General features: G+C 39.5%; 1 protein-coding gene and 1 long non-coding RNA gene across 2 annotated transcripts in view; one reads left to right on the top strand and one right to left on the bottom strand.

Moving 5' to 3' along the window:
- Positions 1–25683, bottom strand: part of MAML2 (mastermind like transcriptional coactivator 2) — a 404965-nt gene that overhangs the window by 16689 nt on the left and 362593 nt on the right. Inside the window, exon 3 of the mRNA XM_055547720.1 lies at positions 2817–3020. Coding sequence (XP_055403695.1) covers positions 2817–3020 — 204 coding nt within the window. The remainder of the gene's footprint in view (positions 1–2816; positions 3021–25683) is intronic.
- LOC129628309 (uncharacterized) lies at positions 2719–9604 on the top strand. Its single transcript, XR_008702769.1, has 3 exons — positions 2719–2786; positions 9188–9359; positions 9474–9604. It is a non-coding gene; the product is annotated as an uncharacterized LOC129628309 (long non-coding RNA).

The raw sequence follows: 25683 nt of genomic DNA, 5'->3' as shown, positions 1-25683 counted from the left end.
AAAGACGGTTTCTTCCTGGATATGCTAAAAAGCACAGGCACCCTCAATGGTGGCCAAACAAAAAGAAATGTGAATGGCTGATAAAAATCACAAAAACAGCAGCCTCCTTCCCATTCATCTCCCATAGCTTATGCCCCTGCCCTTTGCATCTGTCCCAATGGTGACTCAACCGGGGCTCCGTGGGAGCTAGGATGGGGCCAGGACAAGACCCTCAGGGGATATCTCCTTGCCTTTTAATGCGAGCTGAAAATCCAGAAATTCAGCCTCTGCCTGCTATAAGTCAACAGATTAGTAGTGTTGATGGCAATGATGAACGTGTACCCAATGAGCCAATCTTAGATTATCTGTTTTTCTCATCTACTGCCCTTGTTTCCAAGCTGTATTGTTTATGAAGATCATCGAAAGGGAGGGAGTGGGTAGGAGGAATGAAGTTTTCAAAACTGTGATTTATGGTAGAAATTAGTTGTGTCATTTAGCCATCAGGTCAGTGGTTCCCCTATACCTTAGGGCAGCATTCAAGTTCACCTGTAAGTTTATTTCTCACTATTCCTTATTTGAGTCAAACACATTTATTTCTCACTATTTCTTCTCACATGCTCTGGACTCTAAAATTAATTCCATTTTGTCATGTCTTAAAAAAATGATTGTTATATTATGATTTATACTTTTCACTATAAATTAAATATTTCATAATACAGTCTCAAGCTAACCAACAAATACACACATTAGGCTATACCTCTTGGTCTCCAGCCACCCTCCTGACCCAGGGATCAAATCCGTAACTCCTGCATTGTAGGCGGCTTCTTTACCATCTGAACCACCAGGGAAGCCCCCCAAAAAACCAACTCTTTGGGACCCCATGGACTGTAGCCCACCAGGCTCCTCTGTTCATGGGATTTCCCAGGCAAGAATACTGGAGTGGGTTGCCATTTCCTTCTCCAGGGAATCTTCCCAACCCAGGGATCAAACCTATGTCTCTCTCATTGGCAGGCAGAATCTTTACCACTGAGCCACCTGGGGAGCCCTTTATACCTTTATTATAATGCAAATCAAATCTGAATCAAGTACTTATTTGTTGCTAAGTTACTTCAGTCATGTCTGATTCTTTGCCACCCTATGGACCATAGGCTGCCAGGTTCCTCTGTCCCTGGGATTCTCCAGGCAAGAATACTGGAGTGGGTTGCCATGCGTGCCTCCAGGGGATCTTCCTGACCCAGGGATTGAACCCACATCTCTTATGTCTCCTGAATTGGCAGGCAGGTTCTTTACCACTAGTGCTGCTTGGAAACTGCCTATTATGCTGCAAATCAAGTCTGAATCAAGTACTTGTTTAAAATGCTTTGAAGTCCTCCCCATTGCTTTTCAGACAATGCAAATTCTGATTTGCAAATGCCTCTGGTCTCTGATCTCTGGCCTCCTAGCCTTTTATTCCCTATCTGTGTATACAGGACCTCCCTCAGCAAGCCTAATATGTTGTATACTTTATTGTGCCCGAGTCTTGGAATATGCTGGTTCTTCTAGTTGGACACTCCCCTGTTCTTCCTTCCATCTCCTTCTTCACCTTCAGATCTTCAGTAGCTATAACTTCCTCTCTGAAATAATTTCTGGTAGTTCCCACATCACAGTATTTAATCATATATATTACATTTGCCTGTTTGACACCCCCAGAAGGCTCTAAGCTCCTTAAGGACAAAGACAGGGTTGTCTTGTTTATGGCTGTAGCCCCATTGTGAATTAGTAAATATTTACTGAAGAATTATAGCCCTTATTACACCTGGGTTTCTGCTCACTGCAAAGGTCCTTGAGGATAAATTTGTCCTTATTTTATTTTCTGTGTACCTTAGCTCTATCAACCTGGAGATGGTTAATTTTCCTCTTTCATCTTTAATTCGGCCAAACAGTTTGAAGGGAATCAAGAAATCTGGAGAAGGGGTTTTGGTCTTAGGAGGAAGGAAGGGTTTGGATCAGTTGTTGAATGTATGAGTTTGAGAATACAGAAGGGACGAGCAGATACTTAGGTAGTATGTGGGTGAGAATGACCTTGCCTTTAAGGTGAAAGTGAAAGTGAAGTCGGTCAGTCGTGTCCGACTCTTTGTGACCCCATGGACTGTAGCCCACCAGGTTCCTCCGTCCATGGGATTTTCCAGGCAAGAATACTAGAGTGGGTTGCCATTTCCTTCTTCAGGGGAATCTTCGCAACCCAGGGATCGAACCCAGGTCTCCCGCATTGTAGGCAGACACTTTAACCTCTGAGCCACCAGGGAAGCCCAAGCCTTTAAGGCAAAGCCACTTAAATGTGAGGAAATGGGAAATACACTTTCAGTTTCCTTAAAAAAAAAAAAAAAGAAAGAAATCTATTCTGAGATGCTTTATTTTGGAAGCCAAATTTTAAGTTTTGGAACTCCACACTGGCTTTTAAAGCTGCTTTGAAAACTCTTTTATCTCTAAAATCAGTTTGGATTTGAGTTGATTAAAGTTTTGTCCCTATTTTCTGCCCCTCGGCACTGTGGAACAACACTGGTTTCTTTTTCCTGATTCCAAGGCCTATGTGGTGGTTCTGAACATTCCTGGGCTGGGCAGGGCTAATCAGCCCAGGTGCTGTGGATTCCAACTGTCCAGCACCTGGTAAATCAAGTTTTTTTTTTTTTTTGCCCTGTAGCACTTTATGCATGGAATTAATCTCTCTTACAGTCAAGACACCCTGGTTGCTGTGCCATAGAGGGACACAGATACAAGGGCAGCAAGTAGAAATGGAAACTGATGAATTCCCTCTGTTGGGCCAACAGGTATGCACGGTAGGAATTAGAACATTTTACCGCATCAGCCAGCATCTGCTGCTGGAGGAGAAGCTGCTGTTTCTGCTCCATGATCTGCCTCTGCAGAGTCTGTTTCTTTCCCATCAATTGCTGATTCAACAGTGATTGCTGGGAGTTCATGTAACCACTTCCAGTGTTTGGATTTGAGCAGGGGTTGGGACTTGGACTGGGGCCCGCGTTCTGGCCTACCACAGAGTGTTGATCCTGAAAAAGAGAAAGGGAGGGGGGCGGAAAGCTACTGTGAATTAAGAGAAAAAAAGTCACGCCGAGATCATAAGCTTAGATTCCAAACATTTTTCAGCTTGTTAAGATCAAACAAGGTTAATGGGTTGGAGATCAGAGAATCGCTTTTTAAATGTAGGAGAAATAACTGCATGTCACAGCAACGAAAGCAGCTGGGTTAATGACATTAGGGAACTGGAAAAGCTCTCATATGACTCTGATGGGGGAATCTCCACATTCCAGAAGGTGTTTATGGAACCTCAAAGAAAATTATCGTAAAAACGTACGGCAAACCTCTCAATTGCTCAGGAACAGACACATCATAAAGTAACAAGTTCTTCCTTTTCCCTAAAGTTAGCCCATATCATGGCTGATCCTGCAATAAAAATCATTTCAATTCATGTATTTAAATGATGAATAACCATTTTGGACAGAAGGGGCCTAGCTTTCTGTGATAAGGAGAACCTGTGAGTTTCTATTTCACAAACACTGAAACTTGTTAGGGATTTCACCTTTCAGGGGTTTGTTTCCCTGGTGGCTCAGATGATAAAGAATCTGCCTGCAATGAAGGAGACCCAGGTTCAATCCTTGGGTTGGGAAGATCCCATGGAGGAGGGCATGATAACCCATTCCAGTATTCTTGCCTGGAGAATTTCATGGATAGAGGAACCTGGAGGGTTAATGTCCAGATCTGTTAATTTTCCTCCCTGATCAATAAGACAGGAACTGCAGTACACTAAATGAAAAGAACAATTAGAAGTTATTGGTCAAAGACTCACAGTTGCATATTAAATAGTATCGGTGAACTGCCATTCTGATTTGAGGTATCTATCAATCTTTCAGCATTGACAGGTCAGGACATGCCAGGGCACAAAGCTAAACCCAGCCAGAGATTCTACTAATTCCCAATGGTGTGTATGTATAGGATTGAGCTATACACTGTTGGGGTTACAAGAAAACTAGAAAACATAGTCCTCATTTTGGAGAACTTACCAGGAAGAAATGACATGTTTACACATCAAATACAAGAAAATATAAACTCAAGTTTTAGACAAATTATACAAGTACTAAATCAAAGGATCTGCCTTGCTCCAGAAACTCTGAGGCTGCAGATCAGGTACCTACTCAGGTGATTCTAATGCTCATGGGTCCAGAGAATGCTCTTTGAGAAACACTAGTTATATGGGAGCAATAAAATTCAACTTTCATTCCCACCTGGACTGTGTGAGGTTACAAGAGATGAAAAAGATAAAGCAGCTCCCATGATGTCTGATGAGTGGTAAGCAGTAGGTAATCCATGTATGGACTTGCCTTCTCTTTCTTTAGTTATCTGTGGAGCTTAAAAAAGAAAAAAAAAAAAAAAGCCACCAGTCCAAAACCTGGGTATGTGGTCTTGCTTTAGTAATCCCTGGGGATACAGAGTTCACCAACTGCCTCAAGGGCAAAGGGATACAAAATAATTCTAAAATGACCATGTACTAAGGTTTGTTACAGGCCAGTCACTGTGCTTATGGAGGTTCCCAAGTGGCTCAGTGGTAAAGAATCTGCCTGCCAGTGCAGGAGACCTGGGTTCAATCCCTGGGTTGGAAAGATCCCCTGGAGAAGGAAATGGTAACCCACTCCAGTATTCTTGCCTGGGAAATCCCATGGACAGAGGAGCCTGAGGGGCTACAATCCATGGGGTCACAAAGAGTCCAACACGACTGAACATGAGCACGTATACACTGTGCTTAGTGGCTTAGGTGTATGGCTTAGCTGGCTTAATGGCTTAGGTGATTTATTTCAATTCATCCTCCTCACAGAACAATGAGCAAGAACTAGTATTTTCATCCGAATTTTGCAGATGAGAAATCTGCCTCTGAGAGATCACTCAGCTTTAAGTAGCTGAGGAATATTAAGTCAGGCCTGCCTGACTCCAGAAATCCAGTTCTCAATCACTATACTGTCTCTTAGTTGAGACAGGAAGAGATAGAGCTTCATGCTCTGGGCCAAGCCATCTCCCTGTGCAGCAAACGTGTGTTGAGCATTCCTTTCAGGGGTAACTCTCAATCAGGCACCTGGAAAGGGCATGTTTTGGGGAGAAAGGCAGAGGTGGGGGGACTGGAAGCAGCTGGTCCTCCTCACCAGTTCGTGAAAATAATTAGAGTCAGCTCTGAGGTAGGAAAGCTATGACAAACCTAGACAGCATATTAAAAAATAGAGACATCACTTTGCCAACAAAGGTCTGTATAGTCAAAGCTATGGTCTTTCCAGTAGTCATGTATGGATGGAGAGTTGGAACATAAAGAAGGCTGAGTGTCAAAGAACTGATGCTTTCAAAATGTGGTGCTGTAGAAGACTCTTGAGAGTCCTTTGGACAGCAAGAAGATCAAACCAGTCAATCCTAAAGGAAATCAACCTTGAATATTCACTGGAAAGACTGATGCTGAAGCTGAAGCTCCAATACTTTGGCCACATGATGTGAAGAGCCGACTCACTGGAAAAGACCCTGATGCTGGGAAAGATTGAGGGCAGGAGAAGAAGAGGGCAACAAAGGATGATATGGTTGGATGGCATCACCGACTCAATGGACAAGTATTGGAGCAAATTCCCGGAGACGGTGAAGAACAGGGAAGCCTGGGATGCTGCAGTCCATGGAGCTGCAAGGAATCAGACATGACTGAGTGACTAGACAACAACTGAGGTAGGAACATCCTCTGGGCATCTTAAAGGAATGGAACTCTTCCTAACACATCTGTGCCCAATGTTCAGTCAGAGCTCTCAGCCTTAAATCTATTGACTCTTGGGAAAGATGGTCCTGCAAGCCACCAAGACTCTCCCTTGGAGTGTGCGTCTCTTGTGTGGATTAGAGGTTCAGCTTAGGGTCCTGCTACTTTGTTCTTTGCTGTGCTGTTTTTATGATCCAATTTAACAAACCACTATACATTTACTATGTACTCTGTCTTAATTTCCTTGTATAAAATGAAGGTAATTATATTTATGACCTAAGATTAAGCTGGATGAAATTTAGAACAGTTCTAGGCACTAGATAAATTGTAGCAATTAATATTTTTCTTATTTCCTTATCTCTGTATTTGTGTGGAGCAGAGATGTTTTAGAAACTGTTGCTTTTGTGAAGGAGCTTGTGCTTCACGCGCACTTGGACTGCATGTGTATGTTCGGCGCCCATCATTTTATAAATACCGAGGCCCTCGTGCTCTGCAGGTGGCCACGCTCCCCACTGTTCCTTATTTTATTACTTGCACCCTTTCCCCCCCATTTCTATTAGTTATCTGGCCCATGTGCGCATTTGAAGTTAAGATCTCTGGCTTTATATTGTAAAGAAGACATATAGATGGCCAACAGGGACATAGAAAGATGCTCAACATCCCTCGTTATTAGAGAAATCAAAACTATACTGTGGTATCACCTCACACCAGTCAGAAAGACCATCATCAAAAAATCTACTAACAATAAATGGGAGAGGATGTGGAGAAAAGGGGATCTTCCTACACTGTTGATGGGAGTGTACACTGGTACAGCGCCTGTGGAGAACAGTTCTTAAAAAGCTAAAGACAGAGTTACCATTGATCTGGAAGAGATGAAAATTCTATTTTGATGGGTGATTTTAATAATTTTATTTAGCAAATATGATTAAGTATCTATTATGATTCAGGTACTATGTTAAATGTAAATTGTACAAAGAAGAATGACCGAATTTATTGTGTATTGATTGGAAGTTAATTTTTTTTACAAATCCATGAAATTAAAGGGAAATTAATATAATTAAATGACTTGGCTGTATTGGTAAGTGGAATGTGAAAGTAATTAAGAGAACTTATTGTTGTTGATTTCAGCATTGTACTCCATGAAAACTGTTTTATTTTTTTTTATTTTATTTTATTTAACTTTACAATATTGTATTGGTTTTGCCATATATCAAAATGAATCTGCCACAGGTATACATGTGTTCCCCATCCTGAACCCTCCTCCCTCCTCCCTCCCCATACCATCCCTCTGGGTCGTCCCAGTGCACCAGCCCCAAGCATCCAGTATTGTGCATCGAACCTGGACTGGTGACTCGTTTCATATATGATATTATACATATTTCAATGCCATTCTCCCAAATCATCCCACCCTCTCCCTCTCCCACAGAGTCCAAAAGACTGTTCTATACATCAGTGTCTCTTTTGCTGCATGAAAACTGGTTTAGTAGAAATGTTAAATTTAAAAAAATAATTTGAAAAGATACATGCACCCCAATATTCATAGTGGCACTATTTACAGTAGCCAAGACATGGAAATAGCCTCCATGTCCATCAACACTTATATGGATAAAGAAGATGTGGTATACACGCATGCACGTGTGCTATGTAGCTTCAGTCGGGTCCAATTCTTTGCGACACTTTGGACTGTAGCCCATCAGATTCCTCTGTCCATGGGATTCTACAGGCAAGAATACTCAAGTGCCATGCCCTCCTCCAGGGGATCTTTCTGACTCAGGGGTCAAACTGGCATCTCCTGCGGCTCCTGCGTTGCAGGTGGATTCTTTCCTGCTGAGCCACCTGGGAATCTGGGGACTTCCCTGGTGGTCTGGTGGTTAAGATGCCGCAGTCCCAATGCAGGGAGCATTGATGAACTATCTCATGTGCTGCACAGCATGGCCAAACAAGGAAAAAAACCTCTCTGACTTACATTTTAGCTGGGAATCTACGCTACATACATCACAAACACCACATATATACTGAAATTTACTGCAGTAAAAAGCAATGTGTAATAATTTGCATTAGGTGGTATGATACTACTGCCTTAGGATTAAAGTCCAGATCTCCTTATGCCCAGCCTTGTCACCTGTGCATCCATCCGTCCATCCATTAATGAATTTGATAAATTTTACTGAGTATCTCCTATGTGCTAGGCAGTCTTCTATGTTCTGCAGATTAAGAATGTATTTAGGGGAAAAACAAAGAGAAAGAAAAGTGGTGGACTGAATGCTTGATGTTGGCAGAATTGGTGATCACCATCAAAATAATTTTCCAGTGAAATCTGGAAAACCACCCTCTGCTAAGATTTATGAAAGATCTGCATGCCAAGAAAATGTAACTCTGTTTCTTTCTCTCTCTAATCAAACAGATGGACTATGCCAAATTTAGTTTCATTCCTTTACAATACTAAAAGATATAAAAATAGGGATAAGCTCTCTTTTGGAATTTTGTAGATTTTTAAACCCTGTAGTCTCTAGCCCATGGGCCTTACCATGTATTCTACCACACACGTTCTTTCTGCTCATGATGGAAGTAATATTTGGCTGCCGCTACATTTTTTTGCCCTTATGTTAGCTATGAAACACCAAACACCTCCTTACACAGGCTTGCTGTCATTGCCAAGATGTTGTGCAAACTTTAGTACATAAAATATTTTGAAAGAAAAATATGCTCCCATCCGTTGGCTCTGATTTCCATACTCAGCCTCACTCTTTGCCTTACACTTAGCCCATGAAGAACTTGACTTAATAGAAACCACGTGTTTCTCCTTCAACACTCATTTTCTCCTCAAAAGCTTGAAGACCGTGGTAAAAGGGCACAATCTCAGCCTGTACGTGACAGTGTGTGTGAGTGTGTGTGTGAGACTGTGAATGAATTAAGCTATTTCTATTAATGTCATCTTTTATATGCTAGAAAACTTATTTTCTAGAGACTAGTGCAAATTATGAACTTGAATGATCTTTCATTTTGTGTGTGTGTGGTTTTTTTTTTTCTTTCTGTTTTTCCAATAGATTATGGTGTTTGATGCTAACATAGAAAACAGGCTTCTGATTCTATCCTCCTGGGATTTAATATAAATTTACATTTAATATGCACTTACAGTTTTCCACATCTGATTGTGTGTGTATATGTCTGTGATATGTATTTAAGATTTTGAATTTCTTTTACAGCATTGGCCAAGCAACTGAGTTAGGGTTGTATGCCAAGTACTTAAATATGGTTAAAGATTCTGAATTTTTATTTCAGTCCTGCACAAGACTGCTAGACCAATGAAAGCATTTCTGTATCTTTTTAATAAAATTCTGCCCATAATCAAGCTATATCTTTAGAACTGTTATCTTCCACTACTCTTATTCATTCAACAGATATTTGTTGAACATCTATTGTGCATCATGCATCTTTCAGGCCTTGGGGATCAAAAACCACTCAGCTGGTTGAAAAACCCTGAAGTTTGTCTACGCTTCCAAGTTTTCCAGCTGGACTATGGAAGGGAGATTTATCTTCCAGAATGGGCTCGAGGAGATCAGATATATGATGACCAAACCTTTCAGCTGGATAAATCAAAACATGCTCACAAGTGAGTGCAGCGTGTAAGGTTGATTTATGTTTATAGGAAACTGGATACATATTTTAATGTATGGAAAATACGGCAAATGAATACTTTCCAAATGTGTTTACTTTATTGACTTAGATCTTGTCCGTGGATCAGCATGGGAAGCATTAACTCGACAAGATCACAAACTATGTCAATGAAATCTGGCAGAAGATTAAGGAAACACCTGAACTCTTCTAAATAAGACCCTCTTTTCCTTAGAGGACAAATTACCTGTCCTTATTATCACCTAAGGACTTCCCTGGTGGCTCATTGGTAAAGAATCTCCTGCAATGCAGGAGATGCAGGAGACTTGGGCTTGATCTCTGGGTTGGAAAGACCCTCTCAAGAAGGGCATGGCAACCCACTCCAGTATTTTTACCTGGAGTATCCCACGGACAGAGGAGCCTGGAAAGCTACGGTCCATAGGGTCGCAAAGAGTCAGACACGACTGAAGTGACTGAGCACGCACGCACGCCTTATCACCTGTTTCCCTCTGAAACATTTTGAAGTCCTTTTGAAAAAAATGTCCAAATTAAAAATTAGAAGCAAACCCCACTATTTTAGTCCTAACAGCTAATTCACCAATACCCTCTTCTTTACAATTTTCAGGCATAAAATAATTAAAGGAAGAGTATGTATGAAGGAAACCCCTCAAACCTCAGTAACAGACACCAGAGTATAGACTGGGCCCCAGGTCTGACTTTGATAAAACGGCTCTGTAAGTCACGGTCAATATGTGAGAGATCTTTTAAAAAAATGTTAGCTAATAAAAATGCCAGAATTTCCTCTTTCATTTGAAAGGCATGCAGGGGTTCTGTGAAGCACGATTGATTTTAGCAAAAGGTGAATGGAGTCCAATTAGACATGTCCTAAAGCAGCAAACAAAAATATCCTTGATTGTATTGAAGTACGTTGAAAAATTAAGACTCATTGAATTCAGTCAGCTTTACTGTTAAAGCAGTTTTGTGGGCTGAACAGTGATATAATAAGTTTCACAAAGCAAGCAGTTATCAGACAATCATTGTTCTCTTAATATTAAAAAAAAAAACTAATAATCTGGGCATCTGGGTAAAATGAGCTCTCTGTTGCTCTTAACTTATTTTGTAAGGGGAGTATATAATGGTTTTTTTTCCCCCACAAAAATGAAGTAATGTAAGTTACTTAGGATCCATGAGAGTGTTTTGGCGTGGAATGACTGCCCTTTCTTTTTCTTGGCTCCTAGAGCGAAGCATCTGCAATTTGCAAAACAAATTCAAGATAAAGTACCCAGCTGGGCAAGTTTGTACAGTAGATCTCACAAACTGGTTTGCTGTTTCAATCAATCTCTTTCCCTCCCTTGTCTCTTTCCCTCTTCTTCTTTCCCTGTCTCCGTGAACTAACAGCTCAACTGTTCCTCCAGGCTATTCATCTTCTGAGCTATCTAACTTAGGAAGCCATTTATTTATCTCTATGCCTGAGAAACAAGCTGCCTTAACTGTTTCAGATTCCCGACAAGACCGCAGGCCCACTTAAGATATTTATTTGGGGGCATGGAGGGTGAGGTGGCTGCGAGTGGCTAAAATAAATGAAAAGTTATTGTTTGACACAACAAAAGCAGTGACGATGATAACAGAACAAAGATCAGGAAGTCATCCAGGAAACAACCTTTAAACAGAAAGACTGAAGGGATAGAACACTGCTGTCTTTGGGTTTCCAATCATTTATTTCAAGGGTCATTAAACTATGACATGATCAGTCAAATCCAACTCGCTACCTTTTTTGGTAAACAAAATTTTATTGGAACATAGCCATACACATTCATTTATATATTGTCTGCAGCTGGTTCCACACTGACACAGTTGAATAGTTGGGACAGAGGCCTTATGACCCACAAGCCTAAAATATTTGCTATCTGGCCCTCTATGGAAAAAATGTGCTGACCTTTGCTCTATTTGGCTGTACTATCCAAGTCATGCTAAGTATTTTGGTCTTTTACATTAAACTGATAAAATGCCTTAGAGAAAAGTACCCAGCAATTTTGGTAGCAACAGGCAAGCTGGGAATTAAGAAATATCTATCATGAGGTCACCGACTCATAGCATCACTGACTCAAAGGACATGACTTTGAGCAAACTCTGTGAGATGGTGAAGGAGAGGAAACCTGGTGTGTTTCAGTCCATGGGGTTGCAAAGAGTTGGACTCAACTTAGCAACTGAATGAGATCAACAACAATCACGAGATCTGTTTACAACAGCCCTCCATTCCGCCACCATTACAAATAGTGGAAACTGAAAAGAAACTTACATATCAACCATCCAACTGCATTTTACAGTTGAAGAGACTGTCCAGAAAGGTTAAGGAATTGACTTGTAAAAAAGTTACAAAACCCAATGAAAAGATGAAAAACCATATCCAAATCCAGGAAAATATATTAAGGAGAAATGAATGGCATAAAGTCTATTTGCTGGAGAGAATGATATCTTGTCGGATACAACTAGCTCACTGGGGGTTAGGGGGATGGGTTGGGAGATGTTGAAAGGTAGAATATGCAAACACAGAAGGATGTATTTCGATTAATGTTTTTCTTTATCCTCTGGAACTCTGAACAGTAACTGCTTTTCTCTTCTATTTGATAGGGCATTTTTCTTTGCTTTGCTTAGAACCTTCTCCCCTACCCCGCAGGGAAACCCTGATCACATGTTTACAGTCTGTTTGGTTCAAATGATTAGAATGAGTTTGTGGTCACTGTAGAGTTCATTCTTCAGATGTTACCTAATTTTCAAGTCACCCGAACACTGCGTCTATTCTTAGCCTCTGGGGTGGACATTTACTTTGGGTTGGCACAGAAGAACAGTTCCATGAGCGAGGAAGCAGCATTTAGGTGGGAGAGTGGCCAGGAACAAAACGTCAGCGGGTCAGGATGGAGTGGGAAGCGTTTGGTAACTCAGGGGAAGAAATGAGAACGTTTTCTTAAAAGAGAAACTCTACAACTTCAGAAGGGCTCTTTGTGGCAGACCTGAAATTTCTGCTCTGTAACTTAGCTTTCGCTTGCTCCCCCTAGAGCAGTGGTTTCAAACTTCTCTTTGGATAACAGTGTCTGTTGAAGATTTCACAAAGCTGCGGATTTGGTCTCTACTCCCCTCCCCTCAAGTACACACACAGTCAACAATTTTGTTTATAATTTCAGGGTGCTTACAAATCTTTAAAACATCCACAGACCATCCAGAGACCTCAGGTTGAGCACTCCACCTCCCATCCCTCAAAGGTTGGTGTTTAGGAAAGAAGAGAAATGATTTCCCCCTTGGATACATTCTCTACCCTGCAAGTCTGGGTTAAAACCATTCATGGATCCTCCCTGCCTTTGGAATCAATCATAACTCTCCCAAATAGTAGAGAAGTAAGTCCTTCTATGATCTGGCCTCTGTATCTTTCCTCCCATTTCATCTTTCAACATGCCCTTTATTTACTTTATACCATAGTGATATTAAACCACTCGAAATCCTCTAGTATCCCAAACCTTTCTCCTCTCCATAATTTTCTATGTGCTCACATCCTTTCTGCCTGGGAGACTCTTCCCATGTCCTTCCCTACCAAGTAAACAGTCATTCATTGCAGGCTCAGCGTAGATGTCCTTTTTCAGGGAATGTTCTCTGACTTCCCAAGGCTGTGCAGTGCCCTCAGCTGGTACTGATCCATTAGGTAGCATTTTTCACCCTGTATCACAATCACTTGTTTGCTTATATCTATCTCCCATTATAAATGCTTAGAATTATAAAGGTCCATCACGATATTCTGAGGGTACAGTGGACGCTATGCATGTTTTTGTATAAATAAATGCATGAAAAAATGAAGCCATGCAAAGTAGCAAATGAGGACAGAACTTGCTGTCAGGCAAATGGGATGAAAACGCTGGCTCTTTTCAAAGGCCACTGGAAGGCCAGTGTAGAAGAGAAGGCAAAGGTGGAGTGAGGTTGTTAAATCCAGTGTTGCTTTAATGGGTGTGCCGCCTGAGACGGGCCCAGGGCATAAAGGACGTGTTAGGAAGGAAAAGAGCTAGTGGTGAGTGATGGTGGAGGTTTTGCTGCTGCTGCTGATGAGAATGACAATTACTGCCCCTGTGTTTTTAGGCAGGAGAAAGGCTCACTGATGAAATACGATTTCTACCGACAGTTGCCAGTTTTGAAAGCTATGTACCAGGGCATGCATTGCAGGCGTGACATTTATTACCTCTTTAATTTCCACATTAATTGTGTTTTAATTATAATTCCAACTTTAAAGTGGAGGAGACAGGTTAAGAAATTTGATTCTTTTTTTAACATGCATGCCTTGAAATTGCAAAATACTTTGAAGGCTTAATAAAACAAGGTAAAAGGCAAAAATCTAAAAAAAAACCCCTCTCTTCTAAAAGCAATTTGAGTGGGTAGGCAGCAATGGTGAAATAGTCATTCTGGGATCAAACAAAACTAGGTTCAAATCCAAACTCCATTTTTTTCCAAAGTTGTATGTGGATTCTAATACCGCAAAAGGTGCTGGTTAAGAACAAATGACATAAAGTAAATGAAGGGCTTCATATAGTAGCAGATGTGCTATATTAATATTTATTGGAATAAATATTAATATTTCCTCAAGTCAATTTGATATTTACTGAATATGAGTACAAATATAAACATAGTCACACAGCAAGGCATGCTGCTGCTGCTAAGTTGCTTCAGTCGTGTCCGACTCTGTGAGACCCCAGAGACGGCAGCCCACCAGGCTCCCCCATCCCTGGGATTCTCCAAGCAAGAACACTGGAGTGGGTTGCCATTTCCTTCTCCAAAGCATGAAAGTGAAAAGTGAAGGTGAAGTCGCTCAGTCATGTCCGACCCTCAGTGACCCCATGGACTGCAGCCTTCCAGGCTCCTCCATCCATGGGATTTTCCAGGCAAGAGTACTGGAGTGGGGTGCCATGGCCTTCTCTGACAATAGGCATAGATCTAAATAATATACAATTTCTGATTGTCACATAGTGAGGAGAGTGTGATCTTTATAATAATATCAGCAATAAACCAGCAAGTATTAATCATCCAGTGGAGAAGGAAATGGAAACCCACTCCAGTATTCTTGCATGGGGAATCCCATGGACAGAGTAGCCTGGTGGGTTGCAGTCCTTGGAGTTGCAAAGAGTTGGACACAGTGACTGAACAACAATAATCATCCAGAGATGTGCTCAGTGAGTAGAATTTAGCAACAGCTAAGTATTATCACCACTGCCTCCACCAACTAAAACAAGACTAGGAACTTGTGTTTAAGCATACTTTTATTCTTTGTTGAGTTTATTCTATAAATTGTGTCATATTAATCCCTTTTCTTCTCTCTTTGTATAATGGATAACTACATTAAGCTTATAATGCCTGTTTACAAAAACATTTATTTCAAAGCAACATATGTTAGGAATCAGTTTTATACCCTAAGGTCTTCCCTGGTGACTCAGACAGTAAAGAATCCTCCTGCAATGCAGGAGACTGGGGTTCAATCCCCGGGTCAGGAAGATCCCCTGGAGGTAGATATGGCAACCCACTCCAGTATTCTTGCCTGGAGAATCCCATGGACAGAGGAGCCTGGTGGGCTGCAGTCCCTGGGGTTGGAAAGATTTGGAAATGACTGAGAGACTAATGGAGAAGGCAATGGCACCCCACTCCAGTACTCTTGCCTGGAAAATCCCATGGATGGAGGAGCCTGGAAGGCTGCAGTCCATGGGGTCACTGAGGGTCGGACACGACTGAGCGACTTTACTTTTACTTTTCACTTTCATGCACTGGGGAAGGAAATGGCAACCCACTCCAATATTCTTGCCTGGAGAATCCCAGGGACGGGGGAGCCTGGTGGGCTGCTGTCTATGGGGTCGCACAGAGTCGGACACGACTGAAGTGACTTAGCAGAGAGACTAACACATATACCCTAAACTTGTGCTATTCCTCTAGAAATGTTTTGGAAAGTATTGTGGTTTTGAATGGGATAAGTTATCAGCATTTTCTGTTCTTATTAAAAGTTAAGGCAATCTAGTAACAAATAGTAATGGAGAATAAAGAAGGGATAACACCACAGTTCAAAAGGAGCCAAAAAATCTCTTTTAAAGGAATGGTTTTTAAATCAAAATGATGTCCAAATTATATATGAAACAAATCTGGAATTTTTAAGATTTCCAAAGATGGCTTCTATACCTTGGAAAAAATAGAAGATTTTTTCCTTTGGAAATAGAACAAAAATCAATATGGAATTTTGGCCCTAGAATTTAAAGTTAATAAAAATTTTATAAACTACTTTCAGGTTTTTATGTCTTTAGATTGGAGAGATGAGAAACCTAAGAAAATTCTCACACATCTCATGTGATATCTCATGACAAAAATACTATAATGATGAAAAATGCTGCTTTTGTAGTCGGAATGCCTGGGTTGAAATGTTTCCTCCATAACTTACTAATTGTTCTTGGACAAGTTATAAAAGCCTCTATGTCTCAATTCTTAACTATTAAGGGGTGACTAATTAATAACACTTTCCTCATACTATTGCCGTGTTGGCTTAGATTATGGAGGTAAAACATGTCTCTGGGTCAGAGCAGGTATTCAAGAAAAGTTAGCACCTATTTTACACTATTGTTTTCTTTGACCATTTTAACTTCTTACACATTGTAACATTCTTTCATTGATTCTTGTAGGAATTCGTTTCCTGTGACCTGTGAACCTTGTTAATTTCGTAGTCCTCTCTTCTTACCTCTCTAGGCTTTACTTTCTCCAGCATTAAGAAAAGAAAGTTAGGATAAGATCTCAAAATTCCATTCTAGTGCTAGAATAGTTGAAACTCCATTTGTATTGAAATCAAGGTGACAATAAATACCACCGTGATGAAATAATTTGATTCCTTTATTCCATTGAGTCTGAAATGCAGTCTAACAACAGGACATGCAGTGGTTTTGCATATAGTGAACAAATACCAGATTGATCCAAGTGAGGGTAGAGAGTGGGAAATCAGACAGGTTATCTTCTTAAGTGACTGAGGGAAATGAATTGAGCTTGGAGACAGAAATGTTGAAAGATATATTAAACTGAATAATGATCCTGTTCATATGTATCTGTGTGGAAGATACAATGTAGAACCATATATACACAGCTTTGTTAATAATATCTGTCTTTACTGAACTGATTCTATAAAGGAATCTGTATTTTTCCTTGATTCTGTAAAATATACCTACAAAATACATTGCTAGAGGTAATTTTTGCGATCTGAATATCCATGCTGCACTAAAATATATGAAGTGTATTGACCTGCAAAGTAGCCTACAAATTCTGATTATCTCCTCCTATGGAAAATGACAGAACCTCTTAGTTATTGCAGGTTGTCTGTCTGTTGTTGTTTAGTCACTAAGTTGTCTCCAACTTTTTTGCGACCCCACGGACTGAAGCCCGCCAGGCTCCTCCGTCCATGGGAATTCCCAGGCAAGAATACTGGGATGGGTTGCCATTTCCTTCTCCAGGGGATCTTCTCGTCCCAGAGATTGAACTTGTATCTCCTGTATTGGCAGATCGATTCTTTACCACTGTGCCGCCAGGGAAGCCCTGCAGGTTGTCTGACAGACATGGAAATCTAAATGCAATCATACAGTACAGTGACTATTGCCATTGTTCTCAAATGTGTCCATCTTCTCTAATGTGGCATGATTAGCTATTTTTGAATGGATTATTAAAATGACCACAAAGGACATTAAAAAAGGGGCCATCTGCTCTCTGTTAAATGTAGCCCTGAAGTCTCCCTTGGATTAGTGAAGCAAGCCACTAAATACTTCAGTGGGACTTCAAAAAGCTGAGTTCTCCCTAATAATCACTATGGGATGAACTTCAAAAGCTTAGAGGTTTCACTTGGCTCAATTCCCAGAAAATCAAGTTATTTACCAAATCTTATTTATGCAAACTATACAAACACATTTTGATCTGCAGGGTACTAAAATAATGTTTTAGGAAAATGATAACCTTAAATGAAAATCTACCACATAAGAACGGGAAAGGTCAACTTTCTCTGGTCTGATTATCTTGTCTGTCTACATTGGTCAAATCAGATATACACCTATTACCAGATCTGCTATTACTTTATGACTATGAATCTAGAAAAACATACCTAAAATTTGACTAATTATATTGCGTAATAATACAAAGGGTATCTCACACACACACACACACAGTATTTTAGCTTCTCTGTTTCTGTTGTTTGGAATTACAAGGTGGAGTAGACTAAATTATTTTTAGATGTCAACCACTTTTTAAGACATTTTTTCATCTACAAAAGTTTCTAGTACAGTTTGGGCTCACAAGCTGACTCTTCATATTAATTCATTTGAATAGAGAATTCAGACAAAGGTATTAGAGAATTCAGACAAAGTCACATAGGTAACTGGGGTAACTGGTATTGCTTGAGTCTCAAATATATTTTGTGTTTATTTTATAGACTATATAACTTATTTACTTACATGTTTGTTTTATCTTACTACACTATTAGTACTTTAAGAATATGGATTGTTTTATTCATCTATGTATCCCCACCAGCATGCATAAGCCTGACATAACATAGATATTCAGTATATATTTGTATAAATAATAATCACTTGAAAATCAAACTTTATTTATAACATGATTTGTAGTTATTTAGGTTTTATTAGAAAGTTTATTAGAAGTTTGCTTTCACAAACTTCAGTGAAAGGCAAATATCAGTATCAAGTATACAAAATGCTTTGCCCAAGAATATTTCTTGTAATTTGTCAGTTCAAGACACAATAAAATCTTCTTATGCTTAAAGTTGTGAACTTTAATTCAGCATATACAGGGTTATCTGAACTTTTAACCTTTTTTCTGAGCAATCTGGGTATGTTGATTGTGGATTCTGTTATATAACTGGAAACAGATCCTTGATTGGAACATAACTGTCCAGTGATTTTTCAGCCGGGTAAACATTTGTGGCTTATGTTCCTAACTGCTGATCAGAAGAGAATGCAGGAAGGGAGACTGATACATTGTACAGTTTCCAATGTTTACACTGTTTTGTGTTTTCCAGATCCATGTGGTACTTTCTAAAAAGATATACATCTGGGCCTGCAACAGCTCTTCAACTGCTGGCTGGATCCAAATAACAGTTCATTTAGTATCTATCTGGGCATTTCCAAATATTTAAATCAAACTGTGACTGACTACATTTGAACCAATTGGATTCCCTTTATAATTTGAAAATATTGTTATCTAGCCATCCACATAAGACAAAATAAACACAAAAATAAATTTAAAAATTTCTAGCTTGTCCATAAACTTAACAGAACTTGGGCCAAATATGTGAGATGCCACAGCACTGAATATCACGGAAACTTAAAATCAGTCAACTATTTTTTAATTTTTTGGGCTTATGTATCTCCAAATAATTAGCTTGCAAAAGTTATGGTGGTCCAGATGGTAAAAAAACCCGCCTGCAAAGCAGGAAACCTGGGTTTGATCCCTGGGTTGGGAAGATCCCCTGGAGAAGGGAACGGCAACCCACTCTAGTATTTGTGCCTGAAGGATTCCCTAGACAGAGGAGCCTGCAGGCTACAGTCCATGGGGTCTCAGAGCTGGACACGACTGAGCCACTAACACTTTCATGTTTTTTACCCTTTAGAATCATTCAACTAGTTTTTTTTGGCCTATGTATTACCCAAAAATTGGCTTACATAAGTTATTTAAATTAACTAAATCAACCAGTTGTTTTGGTATAAGCTGAAGCTTGATTATCTTATCTAAAGACTTCATTTACTGGATAAAATTTTAGTTGAAATTCATTACACTTATTTAATTCTTGTCAGGTCTTGACTTCAGTTTTCTCCTTGTAGACACAGCTGTGTTGACAGCATTTTAAAAAGTTGATTTTTTTTTTTTAAAAGACATTGGGCAAGCATTAGTATTCCACTTTAGAAAGGTAGTTAATAAATATTTTGAGGGTTAAGTAAGTTTAAAGTATTTTTGAGTTCTTTAGAAACAAAGTAATACTATTTTTATTATTATTTAGGTCATGCTACATGGCTTGTGAAATCTTAATTCCTGACCAGGGATTGAACCTGGGTCCTGGCATTGAAAGCTCTGAGTCCTAACCACTGGACACCCAGGGAATTCCCCCCCAAAATACTGTTACATGTAATATTAATGTAGCTATCCAGATCATATGAAAGGAGGGACAAGTCAGTTCCTTTAAAATAAATACCTATCACCCAACACTAAGATGATCATCCTCTTGTATCTCGGTTCTCCTGTACCCCGATGCTGCAACTTTTCCTTGGCCTTTCAAAAATCTGAATATGTTTCTCACACATTTTCTTTACTTTAATCATTTTTTTTTTTTTTTGGCAGCTGGATTCATGGTTTTGTCCCAGGAAATATGACATTCATTCATATACTGTGCTATAGATTTCCATACCAAGAAGGTACTAATCTTTGGATTTCCCCTGGTTCTTGGTCATAAAAGAAAGTGGGATGGTCACTGCTTTTAGAGGAAAAGCAATAAATCTGGATAATATAGCTTATTCTAGTAACTTAATTGTATTTATTACTTATAAAAGATTAAAGAGAGGCTATTGGTGTGTGGTGAATAGCTTTTAGTCAAATTTAACATCAGTGAAACTAACTTGTGTACTTAACTACTACATCGGTCATTAGAGGGTAGAAGAAAACAACATGGGCATTGATTGATATATAGTCCCTTCAGTTCTTAGGAAAGCCATGAAAAGTATGGTAATTTACTTGTAAGCATCTGTTATAGTAAAGGAAGGCAGTAGTGTTTCTACTTAAATGCAAAGAATCATTCACACTGTTGTATACAGAGTGATTTATTTTGATATGTACTCCCCCCCCCCCCCCCCCAGGATTTTAAGCTAGCTACTAGAAATATTGCCTAAGGACATTTGTTCAAGGATCTACCATACAAAATGGTCAAGTATTCCTTACTGTTTATATCTCTGGTCAAGGATGAAAACACAATCAGGCCTACAAAGACTTATAAAGCATGTCTTATTGAAAGATAGTCCTTAGTGGGTTGCAGTTCCATGAACTGAATCAGGAACGATTTGTAGCTTTGAGGATAATCCACTTGCTGCAAATTATAATATGTCTTAAATGAACAAATCAGTTACAATTATCGTTATCATTGTGAACCTCCGGATTTCTGTCTCAGTTTAGGATATTTCCCCATTGTAACTTCAACACATAAATACTGTGGTCAGAGAAAATTTACATTCTATATCTTTAATTACATGTGGATACTTATATAAACATAGAGGCAAGACTACGAAAATTGAAGTGTTTACAGGTTATATATATTGTGACTATTCTTGGAAGCAAGCTGGATTTCTATTTAGAGATTTAAATGAAAAACTGGTTTTCCTGTCTGGGAAGATTTAGAACAAATCAACTGGGAGATACAGGGGCTGGTCAACTGGCCTTTCCTGGGTCCCTTCCTACCTTTATATGTAAGGGACACTCTGGAAGAGGCAGGGCCTTGGGTGCTACAGGATCCTTGCTGATGTCAGTGGAACATCCATAGTTTTCTGTGGACGAGGTAGAGACATAGGATGCTAACAGAGGCCATATTTCAGATTGCTGGGGTTCCTAACAGTCCCTGCTGAACTTCCCTGATTACCCTGTAGATGAGTTAAGGGGAATAGAGAACAAAAAGGAGAGAAGAAGGAACTTCCTCGGTGGTCCAGTGGTTGAGAATCTGCCTTTCACTGCAGGAGATGTGGGTTCAATCCCTGGTCGGGGAACTAAGATCTCACATGCGTTGGGGCAACTGGGCCCATTTGTCACAACTAGAGAGCACGTGTTGCAACTAAGATCTGATGCAGCCAAAATTAGTCAATTAATTAATATTTTTTTAAAAAAGGAGAGAAGAATAAGGACACATGATACTCAGAACCAAATAGTTACATATTATAAAACCCAGAAGAAAAGTTGCTTCATGTAGTCATCAAAAAGCTATAGCAAGCTTTTTTGTCACAGAGAAGTAGTTCTGGCGAGGGAATAGTAGTCATAATCTGAGAATGTCACCAACAGTTTTAGTTATTCTATATCTTTTAGTACTTTCACAGAAGTGTATATTTATAAAGTAATTTCATGATAATGATGCAATGATGGTTATAATGATGGTCTTTTAAGGTCACATTAACCTAGAAGAATAACTTTCAACATTTAAAAATAGTTTTTTCTTCCTGTAAAATGTTCCATTGATCTTTTATAGCAGTAAAATAAAGATTCAAAAATAGTTATGCAAAAGTCTAGAAACTAACTAGACAACGACAGAGTACATGCAATTTTTTTTTTCTTAGTCTTTAGGAAAATGCCAATACATCCTTCAGCCTTTCACACGATTTGGTGGTTAAGCATTTGTTTGGCAGGACACAACTGAACATTTTATTTGCTGAAGGCAATAGAAATGGTAACACAACTTAAAACTTTAATGTCCGAACATCTGTGTTGCCAAAAAGATGTGCATGTATGTGGTTGGGGGAGAGTCTTTATACCGTTACTTTCTTAAAACCTACTTCTATCCACTTTTATTATAAAAGTTCTCTGCTCTTTGCTAAAATCTCATATGCTATAATTCAGCGTAGCCTAACTCTTGGCTATCTGTTATCTCTTTCGGGAATGGAGGAACATTTGGTAAACAGCATGCCCAGAGCCTCTTCTCAAAGCACCACTAGCAGGCACTGTTAGAGCATTTTCATTCACGTTTATTCTGTTCCGGCAAAAAGGGAAGAGCGACTTACATCCACTGAGGATCAGTGAACACAATCTCATAGCAACAGACACCAAAACAGTCCCTCATTACAAGCCTTGTCCAACAATCAAGTCTTTAACAAGAACAAAGGTTGACAGTGATTAATCATTAAGCGGTTCCTTGTTCCTTGATGCACGTGTTCTCAGCAGCCTCCCCGCAGAGGCAGTCTGGCATATTTCCTGTCTCTGTGCGCCACTGTGCCATGTCTGAAGGGACGCCTAGGCAGCCTTCTCACTATTTTAATTTCAAATGCTCCAAACATCTACAGAGTTTCTATGTGCACATGTCTTGACTTTTATTCCGAGCCTGGCAGACTCTGAATGGATATAGGGAGTGAGAACATAATAAGCCATTAACTCCACATCTGCTTACTAGATTATGTTCAAAGATGGTAGGAGAAATTGATTAAACACTGCTTTCTGGAATAAACCTTTGAAATCTGTTTGTTTCCTTAAGCAACACAATGACAAGTTGATATAATTTAGTTGTGCAGTGAACATAACTTCACTACTGTTTCCACATAAGAATAACTTCTATGTTGACAAAGCACCATGTTTTGAAAAGCAGTAAAAATATTTTCAGAATTCTTCCTTCAAAAGATTCTGTTTCACAAGGCAACGGAGTTGTAATGTTAACTAACACCATTACCATTTTATTCAGCTGTGCTTTTTAGTTACTTGACTAGGTACTATTTGTCTGTCTTAGTTGGTCATGCAATGGTATATTCATCTTAGTAGATGACTTGGAGGTTCTATTTTTTTCTTGTTCACCATGTAAATATCACTAACAGTAACCATGTTGCCTATGAACTAGGAGGGCAGATGAAAAGGAAAGAGTAGCTAGGAGACAGTGTCTAGGAGGCAAGGGGCAAGCACTAATGCAAGTAACAACAAAATTACCATGGGGAATCAGTTATAAAAACAAATACATTTTTTCCCCAATAACAAGCATCACATCTAACAAAATTCAAAATGAGGTAACCCTGAGGATTCTCTGTACTTATTAACTCCTCTTTTCCAACAGGTCAGAATTAAGTAACAGCAGGTCTGCTATAGTTCAAGTGGAAGATTTTAACTAGTATGTCTACCAAACAAAAGCTAAAGTATGAAATCCAATCACAAAATATAAAATATGCAATTCTCCTGATGTACTCAGTGTTTTAGAATACAGCTATAATTTCTTTAAGCTGAGTTATACTCACTAAGGAGGATGACAATGACATTCTACAAACAAAAAGGCCATCTTATTATTGGTAATTAAGCTCTTCAAACAAATGTATGTGACAGGGATGACATAATGGTCGTTGACTCATGTTAAGATCAAAAGCAGCCTGTTAGGAAACCCCAATCAGAAAATGAACATCTTTTGACTGGAGCCTCCTGGGATCAACATTTAAAACTAACAACAGTGAACTTTGAACTGTGAAGGAAAGCAATGATGAACTATAGAAGGAAAGTTTTCAGGGCTTGAGATGGTCTTAGATTCTATTCTTATAAACCAACCAATCTTGATCATTTCAACTCAATTCAATTTACCGTAATCTACTCTAACTGGTTCTATGTATCTCAATAGTTAGGGTAAATTCACCTCACCACACACAAATTACTTTTAAAATACAACATTTGGCTTGAACTTTTTGCTTATCTTCAATCTTTTTCCAATTAGAAACTAAGTTTGTAACATTTGGGGGCTTATGGCAAAGTGTTTGGGCAAAAACCTAAATCAATTACAAGGTAAGGGACTCTCGAACTCTATGTAGATGGCATGGAACACTAAAGCAAGTTATATATCATGGGTATGCAAATCTCAAGGAAACTCCAATACATATTTATTTGAATCATGATACATAGATAATGACTGGCTCTCATGCATTGGGAACTATTGGTCAGTCACCATGCTGGGCATTTTATGGACTGTCACATTTCATAACTGAATAAAACTTCTATGGTAGGTGCTATTAATATCCCCATTTTACACAAGAGAGAAATGACATTTAAAGATATTAAATAAGTCATCTAGATAGTAAGTGATGGAGCTCAAGTTTTAACTCAGGCAGCCTGACTCCAAGGCCCTGCTGTAATATTCAGTTCAGTTCAGTTCAGCTGCTCAGTGGTGTCCAACTCTTTGTGACCCCATGGACTGCAGCAAGCCAGGCTTCCCTGTCCATCACCAACTCCCAGAGCTTGCTCAAACTCATGTCCACTGAGTCGGTGATGCCATCCAACCATCTCATCCTCTATTGTCCCCTTCTCTTCCTGCCTTCAACCTTTCCCAGCATCAGGGTCTTTTCCAATGAGTCAGTTCTATAAAATTAGTACGAGAAATAATACAAATCTAACTCAGCCAGAAGGCTTCCCAGGTGGCTCAGTGGTAAAGAATCCACCTGCCAAGCAGGAGACATGGGTTTGATCCCTGGGTTAGGAAGATCCCCTGGAGAAGGAAATGGCAACCCACTCTGGTATTCTTATCTGGGAAATCCCATGGACAGAGGAGCCTGATGGGCTATAGTCTATGGGGTTGCAAAGACTCAGTCATGACTTAGAGACTAACTAACAACCACAACAAACTCAGCCAGAGTCTTTGTTATAAAGCAGTGTTATAGATATACTTTTGGCACATAATACAAAAATATAAGCCAATGTGGTCTAGTGAAACAAATAAACAATTTGAAGATATAGGGCCTGCATTTGCTATAGGAATAACAGCAACTGAATAAGTTGTTCTGTTTTTTTGAACTCTAGTTTCTCATCTGTAAAAGTAGAATGATGCTTAATTCCCAGGGTAGCATATGAGATAATATATGCAAAAATCATTTTGTAAACACTATTCCAGTTGGCTAAAATAAAAGCATGAAACTGCAGACACGTTTTCTGCTGAGCCAATCCAATCTAATAAATGAGGAAGAGCACAGAATAATGAAATGAAAGTGTTAAGAAGGCAATTCATGGAGGCATATTAACTCTGACCCATGGATGTTAAAATGTGTAGAAGATTCTTTGAATCACAGGGAAGACAGAAGCCAAAGTTAATTTTCTGCAGGCATTATGGCACAGTTTGCTAAGAACGTGGACTTGGCACTTAAACTTCAGGTTAAATCCTGGGCAAGTTGTATGTGCGCGTGTGCATGCTCAGTCACTTCAGTTGTGACTGATTCTTTGTGACCCTATGGACTGTAGCTTGCCAGGCTCCTCTGTCCATGGGATTCTCCAGGCAAGCATTCTGGAGTGGGCTGCCCTGCCCTCCACCAGGGCATCTTCCCGGATTGAAACTCTGTCTCCTGTGTCTCCTCATTGAAGGCAGATTCATTACCCACTGAGCTACCTGGGAGGCCTGGGCAAGATACTCAAGTATTAAGAGCTCTGTTTTTCTCAATAGTGAAATGGAGATGGTGAATGTAGGGACTGCAGCAGATACAGTGTTATATTATAATATATATATAAACAGTGTTTCATATTAACATAGCTCAGTTAATATTGGTGACTATTATAACTGCTATTTATCATGTCAT

Source organism: Bubalus kerabau, chromosome 15 (assembly GCF_029407905.1).
Source record: "Bubalus kerabau isolate K-KA32 ecotype Philippines breed swamp buffalo chromosome 15, PCC_UOA_SB_1v2, whole genome shotgun sequence".
Classification (NCBI taxonomy): Eukaryota; Metazoa; Chordata; class Mammalia; order Artiodactyla; family Bovidae; genus Bubalus; species Bubalus kerabau.
Note: the sequence above shows the minus strand (reverse complement) of the source record. Positions and strands in the feature narration are given on the sequence as shown.